At 30.7% G+C, this 8,393-nt stretch overlaps 1 protein-coding gene across 1 annotated transcript; it reads left to right on the top strand.

Annotated features, from left to right (window-relative positions):
- Positions 1-445: 445 nt before the first annotated feature.
- On the top strand, positions 446-5,347 carry LOC127734626 (actin CyI, cytoplasmic-like). The gene is made up of 7 exons (XM_052244601.1): positions 446-516; positions 706-863; positions 1,112-1,351; positions 1,875-2,013; positions 3,297-3,596; positions 4,185-4,304; positions 4,724-5,347. Exons 2-7 carry the CDS (start codon positions 726-728, stop codon positions 4,927-4,929), a joined length of 1,143 nt encoding a protein of 380 aa, XP_052100561.1. The 5' UTR covers positions 446-516; positions 706-725; the 3' UTR covers positions 4,930-5,347.
- The last annotated feature ends 3,046 nt before the right edge of the window (positions 5,348-8,393 follow it).

Below are 8,393 nucleotides of genomic sequence, written 5' to 3'. Positions count from 1 at the left end.
GTATTCATAATTTTATTCCAATAATTGTCTAGAGTTTTTTATCAGATTTTGCACTCATACCACATCTTGTTATATCTATTAACTTCATTCCTTGTAGATCACGCACAATATATATTAATTGCAGATACGATTGTAAATAAGTCTTTTAAATATAGATATGATTCTATCATAAAATATTCCTTATATGGTGTTTTTTGCCAAACTTATGTTCACCACTACTAGATATATACATAATACTATTAATAAACATTCTGTCAGGTAAAAAATCAATGGGACATAACTCATGTTTAAATATAGTAGAAGTAATGAAGTTTGTATTTACCCTTTTACGTACGTGGAGTGTAGAGACTTCCATATATGGTCACTATAAAGAAAAATCTATGAATTTCATTAGAATACAGTTTGAATTCGTGGAAAACTTTTTTCATCATATAAAATACGACAATTTTGACATGACCAAGCATACAGATTTAAAGGAGGGTTCACGAAAAAGAGAATTTATCTTAAAGACAAAACGTGAGTATATTTTAAATTGATTTTTTTATTTAAAAAAAAAATAATTACCATAGTATATTTTTGTGTCTTGTTTATAATTATATATTAAATTTTCATAAAGGGGCCAAATAAAACCAATTATGTCTTATGCTGCATACTTTGAAGACTACTTGTTTGTGTATCTACAATGTAATAATAATTAATTTTTAGATTTGAAATACAGTTAAAACATGTCTTCTCCCGTTTATGATGATGATATTGCAGCCGTGGTTATAGACAATGGTTCCGGAATGGTCAAAGCTGGATTTGCAGGCGATGATGCACCGAGAGCTGTTTTTCCTGCAATAACTGGACGCCCAAGACATCAGGTATAATTCAGAATGAAGAATAATTTTCGATTAATGGATACCAAAAATAAAAATAAAATCATGAACTATTCGATTATTTATAAAAAAAAAAAATGCCTTCATTTGCTACTCTTTTTTTTTAACATTTATTTCAAGCAAATCAGAATTTAGGAATATCAATATATTAGTTTCATCGTTTAAATTTGATTTTTAGATTTAGTTTTGTTTTTCTGCAAATAGTATGGATAGTTTTGTTTGATTAATAACAGATAGTAATGCAAGGTATGGGTGGGAAGGACTGTTTTGTTGGAGACGAAGCACAGAGTAAACGTGGCGTCCTAACATTGAAATATCCCATTGAACACGGAATAGTTACAAACTGGGATGATATGGAAAAACTGTGGCATCATACATTCTATAATGAACTCCGAGTTGCTCCAGAAGAACATCCTGTCATGTTAACAGAGGCTCCACTAAACCCAAAAGTTAACAGAGAAAAAATGACACAAGTAAGTAGTCGTAACATTGTATATACTAAACGAAACTATTTATTTTGTTATTTAAAGATATTATTATCATTATTGTTATTATCAACATTGTCAATAACATTGTTAGATTAACATATTTTTAAATTTGACACGTTACATGTACTTACTTATATATGAAATTTTCCACCAATAAAAACTGGCCTTCATTATACAATCAAGTGCGATGAATGTAGCGTTACACTCCAAAAATCAATCAATCAATTACAATAAACGCATAATAATGTATGGCCCTGGTTACATATTAAACTGACATCAGTTATTTTAGCGTTCTTCATAGAAAGACTGTCTACTAAGACATTTTTTTTTAATCTATTCTATTTTTATTTTGCTTTTGATAAATTCAAATTCGTTCTGCAATCAAATTTTCAATATGAAGATAAATTATGCTATATTTTTACACTTTTTTTTCTGAAAGTGACATTAAACATTAAAAAATCAATCAATCTTTGAGGACCATTCAATCTATTTATCTATTTATTCGTAGATAATGTTTGAAACATTTAATGCTCCTGCTTTCTATGTCGCCATACAAGCCGTTTTATCTCTGTATGCATCTGGGAGAACAACAGGAATAGTATTTGATTCTGGAGATGGAGTGTCCCACGTTGTACCAATTTACGAAGGTAAACCTATAAGTAAACAAATAAAACGAATCACAGTGTCTATAGGTTGCATTTCTGTAAATATTGACAATGCAATTTCCCATAGGAACTCCTTTTACGGCTAAAACTGTACCACTTTTACTATGAAGTTTTGAAAAAATCATATCCTAGAATGGAAAGTTCATATGCACTACAATTTTTTTCAAAGGTCAAAATATAGGGCTGTTCGGCATATTTTCAACGTTTATATGCCCCGAACTTCTAAGAGTTTAAACTAACACTAAATTTCTAAACTATCCCTACCTTGACTGAAGGATTACCACAGATTTCAATATAAACAATATGCATATGCATATTTACTGGTAACATTCCCAAGTTATGTCTCTATGAGATGAAACATAGAGATCATAACTAGGAACCAGTATGTAAACAAAATTAATTATCTATGAATATTCTACCAAAAGAGGCGTGGTTTGAGAAACAGCTGTATTTACAAAGTGCAACCTATAGCTTTCATTGTATATTGCAGGAGTTTTAGTTAAGTAGTTGTTATAAAATTCATCAGTAAAAATATAAATATATTTATTTTTTTAAGGAATTTTCTTGAAATTTTATATAAAGCTGTTATTTGTATATATAAAGATGAATAGTATGATTATAAAGTTTAATTAGATGTCTCCGAGACTGTAATCTTTTAATCAAAATATTATGCTTTGTTATTAATATTAATAAGCAATCTTACCATAATCAACAATGAGCCGGTGTCTAATATAAATAAACACTAAATGAAAACGCGAGGTATTAAAAAAAATCTAATCAGACTTGGACAATTTAACAAGGATGATTTTCCTACAAAATAATCTTTTTAACATTTGACTTCAAAAACCCAGTTGAAGTGTCCATGAAAGATTTACAAAATCAATCCCTTCTTCACATAAATTATTCGCATAATGTCTCTCAATATAACTGATAAATTTTATAATTTCAAAATTTTAATGTAATATTCGCCACTGGATAATAAGAAAACAGTAATACTTCAATTGTCACCTTATCATCATATTCAGCGTTCATGTAAATGAAATAATTTAAACACAAGTAGAAAATTGGATACAAAAAATCGAGTGTAATGATAATTATAACGTTTTGTTGACCTAAAACTTAGGTACTAGACAAGGCAAAAAATACAATACAGAATTAAACTTTGACTGTCTTAATAACGTCAGATAACTGCTGTACATCTTACGCAATACTGCAGCCTCGTTTTAAAATGATTATTGTTCAAAATTATTCAAATATTTTTTCAGGATATGCTTTACCACACGCCATTAAACGTCTAGATCTCGCAGGAAGAGATTTGACCGCATATCTGCAAAGAATCTTGCATGAAAGGGGTTACAATTTTGTCACCTCAGCTGAAGCAGAGATAGTGAGAGATATCAAGGAGAAAATGTGCTACGTTGGTCTCGACTTTGAACAAGAAATGGACACTTCAGTCAAGTCATCATCTCTGGAAAAGTCATACGAATTACCAGATGGTGCTGTCATTACCATCGGAAATGAACGCTTCCGGTGCGCAGAAGTCCTATTTCAGCCATCATTCATTGGTATGTTGAGGAAATTCGAAAAGTAGTGTCATATCATTTTCATTATTCTCAACGATAGCTCCTTGAAAAATTAAGTTGACATTCTGTGGAAATTTTAAATTGTTTCCGTATGTGCTAGATTTACTAGAAAGGGAATTAGTATATACTTAGTTTTTTAAAACATAAGTCCTTTATGGCTTACTTTTTTCACAAGAGTCATTTATAACTATAGTATTACATTACATGTATGTTTCACGAGAATCCTTTAGTTTGATTGGCTAACAACAATCGCGCGTCATTCAAAAATTAACCTTTATGTTACATTCGTGATGACACGTGCTTCCACAAAAAGTGCACAGGTAAATAAAAGAAAAACTTGATAAAAGTTTTTTCGTGGTCTTATTAGCATAAAAATGTAATTATAAGAAATGAATGCTTCTTTTTGTAATTTTATTGGGGTGTAAAAGTGTTGATCGTGCACACATTTTTAAAATGAAGCGCTTACGCGCTTCATACAAAATTTGCTTCAGTCAATACTTTTACACCCCAATAAAATTACAAAAAAAAACCATTCATTTCTTAAAATTTCATGTTTATAATTAATTGCAGGAATGGAGCCCAGTGGAATCCATGAAATGATCCACAATTCCATTATGATGTCAGACATTGATATTAGAAAAGATCTGTACAGTAATATTGTGTTATCAGGAGGTTCCACAATGTTTCCTGGTAGGTAATACAATTGATGAACAAAATTATGGAATTACACAAGTAAAAGCCTTGGCCTTTTATGTCGCCTTTCTTTGCAAACCTACTGCACTCATGTAGTTTGATGTTTATTTTGTTCAGTTTGCGATGAGTAACAGGATCGGTGCTACTGTTGGAGCAGGAACCTGAATTATATCTATAGACAGTGCACATATGGTATCTTATTTCAGCAAAGGAAAATATACATCCCCTTTTAACATTCACGTCAATTTGTCTCTGGTAGCTAGCTGTACAACATCTTCTCATTTTCATATTGGAAAATGGAACACATATCAAAGATTGCTCATATAAAACAGAAATTCAAAGAAGTAAAGAAGCTTTAAAAAAAATCATGGAATATATACGATGCAAAATTATATTCTTAAAATTATTCCTTTTAGGTATTGCTGATCGTCTGAAGAAAGAAATGGAAGCCATATCTCCTGGTTCAATGAAAACTAAGATTATTGCACCTCCAGAAAGAAAATATTCAGTTTGGATTGGAGGATCTATACTTGGTTCTCTATCCACTTTCGGACAGATGTGGATTTCAAAGCAAGAATACGATGAAAGTGGACCAAGCATTGTACATAGAAAATGTTTCTAGACAAAAGTTTTACTTAAAAGTTAAGGAAAAGTGCAATATATACAAGACTAGTAAGAACAGATTTGACAATGTGCAAGAAACAGGATTAGTACAAATATGTCCGAAGAAAAAAACTCTAGAGCATAACATTTTTATTATACAAGTATAAATGCTTCGATAAAAAGATCGATAAATGGATATAAATCATTGTGTGCTTGGTTTTTTTTTTTTTGTGAAGGATTATTTAATACTGTCTTGTGTTAGATGATAGAGTCACAAATATTTACATACACTTTGTTCAAATGCCTTGGACAAAATGGAATAATTGTAAAAATATGATATGATTTAATGTTATGTGATTTTTTTTTATTTCATCATTATAGTTGAATAATTCTTCGTGCATCTTTGTGCCTGTTATATTCAAATATTAAAAGTAGATTACTAAATACAATTATATTGAATGATAGACAAAAGAAACACCAAATGTATGATCCTCCATAGTTTTGACGATCGAAGTTTATAAATTAATGCTCTTAAATATAAGACTGTTGGCTATTATCTATTTTCTTTTTTCTCTTTTTTGTTTCAACTTGGTGCTCCTTCGTACAATTCATTTCAAAGAAATTAAGAAAAGTAATATTTGTTGCATTAATCGTAAATCATCTTGTCCGTCCGTCCGTCCGCAAGTCCGTCCAGATGTCCGTCACAAACCCTTCCCCATGTAGCTTGATATGATAATTTAACTGCTAAAAGGTGTGTTTCGTACGTGCAAGGTAACCGTACAGTGAAATTCATGGCCAAAAACGAAGATCAGCTTAGTCAAACAAGTGAATATGTACAACATGATTTCCACTTTTTTACACGAAAACCCAATTGAGTTGGGAATAAAACTGGCTTGGCATGATAATTAATCATAACTAAGAGGTGTGTTGGGTAAAGAAAAAACAAGACCGTACAGTCATGGTCTAAAACTTTGATCAACTTTGTCACCCTGGTACATTTGTACAAAAGTCGATTCCGCAATGAAACTTTCCAAAGACCTTTCGAGTACCGTACTAAAACTTCAGTTGGCATGATTATTCACCACTACTAAAACTTGGCATGATTATTCTCCACTACTAAAACTTGGCATGATTATTCTCCACTACTTAAACTTGGCATAATTATTCTCCACTACTAAAACTTGGCATGATTATTCTCCACTACTAAAACTTGGCATGATTATTCAACACTACTCAAAATTGGCATCAGTGATAATTCTACACTACAAAAATTTGGCATGATTATTCACCACTACTAAAACTTGGCATGATTATTCTCAACTATAAAACTTGGCATTTTATTCACCACTACTAAAACTTGGCATGATAATTCTACACTACTAAACCTTGGCATGATTATTCTCCACTACTAAAACTTAGCATTTTAGTCACCACTACTAAAACTTGGCATGATTATTCTCCACTACTAAAACTTGGCATGATTATTCACCACTACTAAAACTTGGCATGATTATTCACCATTACTGAAACTTGGCATGATATTCTCCACTACTAAAACTTGGCATGATTATTCACCATTACTAAAACTTGGCATGATTATTCTCCACTACTAAAAGGTGTGTTAGGTGATAGATAGAAAAACGAACATTGCAAGTCATTGTCAAAATCTTAGTTCAACTTAGCCATCATTGTGTCTAGTACAAACATTTTTCAGCTCTTTAACTTTAAAAGCCTTCGGAGTTTAGAAATAAATAAATGGTGACTAAGGAAATGTCTGCCTTTCGGGGGTATATAGATATAAGAAGATGTGGTATGAGTGCCAATGAGACAACTCTCCATCTAAGTCACAATTTGTAAAAGTAAACCATTATAGGTCAAAATACGGCCTTCAACACGGAGCCTTGGCTCATATAAGCTATGTTTATATCGGATAACCCTGATTACTTCTAATATGCATCACAATTTTAATGTTAACCTGAGCGGGACCATCCGTGTGATGGTTCCCATCAATATCCTCCAGTTAAACCCTCAAATGGAGCTCATTAAAAAATAGTATGTAAAATAAGTGTTCTTCATTAAATAGAATGTTTATTTGTTTTTTCTTATAAACATCGCGATCAAAATTAATTCATCAAGCTGGTGATAAATTAAAAGTAAATGTGCTTTCTTATTGTTTGTTCATTTTTTATATGCGATTTATTCAAAAAAGTGATGACAGGTAAAATTTAAAGTATGTTTTTCTAAAATGATTTATCTTTTTATCCTGACTTTTTTTTTGTAAACGTATCTTTTACTTTCTTTATGGATCATAATGTATAACAGTTTGAATAGGGATCATCATCTATATATGCAAAACCGTGACGTAAATAAAGTTCAAGATAACCGTTTTATCAATCAAAAACTACATGTATTTAATGACACAAAATAGTAATTATAGGAAATTCAACTTTTTCCCCAGTAATCAAATTTAACTTTCATTAAAATCCTTATTTCAACAAAGCATTGCATAAATATTGTGTGTAGGTCCCCATGATCATGTAAATTTGCCAGTTTAATTACTTAGTCTTGTCTGTCAACTTTTCATATAAATTGAATGATCTAATCTTTTTTATTTTGTAGTACAATTTTATATATAATAAAGATAATTATGCTTGAGGAAAGAATTTCGATTTTCTTCAATTTCCCTAAAATTACCAATGACCAAATGAGTCATGTATGGGGAAATTTCCAAAATAAGGAGAACATTGAGTTTTTCTATAGAACCCCTCTCATATTTTACAAGGTAGAGCTTTTTTTATTTTGTAGAACACTTGGTTATATACTGAAGAGTTGCATATGGGAGAATTTTGATTTTCTACAATTTTTCACAAAATTATTCAACGTTTTTGAGACTGATTTCCAATACAGTATATCGGGTCTGTCTATCACTTAGCTCACCTTTCAGTTTACAAGATTCAAATCAGATCAACTGCAGTTTATTACCAATGCTCGAGTCTCGTTAGTCAATTATGACTAATAATATACCAAATCAAATAAAATAAACCTGACGAACATTTCAAAAGGAGCGAGACTGATAATGTGAATAAAATGAGATTTCAGCTAAATAATAAATACAAATTCAAAAAGGCGTCTTAAGAAGTAAATAACTTAATACAGATAGAAAAAATACTTTTTTTTTGGTTTCTAAATCTATTAACATCGTTACTAAAACAATATTTTACATTGTGTGTACTATGTAACAACAAAGTTGTTGACGTCATATTAGTTTCTCTTTTCTAGACTTGTTTTTTTTATATTGCCGATATGAGTATCCATCAATAGTATTAACTTAATTCCTCTGTTAGTTTCGCCGCATGTGCAAAAGATCCATCATGTCTCACCAAAGTGTTTAACGCAATGAGCTCTCCCAGCGTGTCAATACATGCATATGTAGCGTGAACATAAACTCCCTAACACATGTAACAGTTGATTATAAAAATATAA

Source organism: Mytilus californianus, unplaced genomic scaffold, assembly GCF_021869535.1.
Source record: "Mytilus californianus isolate M0D057914Y unplaced genomic scaffold, xbMytCali1.0.p SCAF_3, whole genome shotgun sequence".
In the NCBI taxonomy this organism is placed as follows: domain Eukaryota; kingdom Metazoa; phylum Mollusca; class Bivalvia; order Mytilida; family Mytilidae; genus Mytilus; species Mytilus californianus.
Note: the sequence above shows the minus strand (reverse complement) of the source record. Positions and strands in the feature narration are given on the sequence as shown.

Excerpts from the sequence above, each read along its gene's own strand:
- LOC127734626 (XM_052244601.1), top strand. The coding sequence starts at position 726 with ATGTCTTCTCCCGTTTATGATGATGATATTGCAGCCGTGGTTATAGAC. Across the intron at positions 864-1,111 it reads CTGGACGCCCAAGACATCAG|ATAGTAATGCAAGGTATGGG; the intron begins GTATAATTCAGA and ends GATTAATAACAG. Across the intron at positions 2,014-3,296 it reads CGTTGTACCAATTTACGAAG|GATATGCTTTACCACACGCC; the intron begins GTAAACCTATAA and ends ATATTTTTTCAG.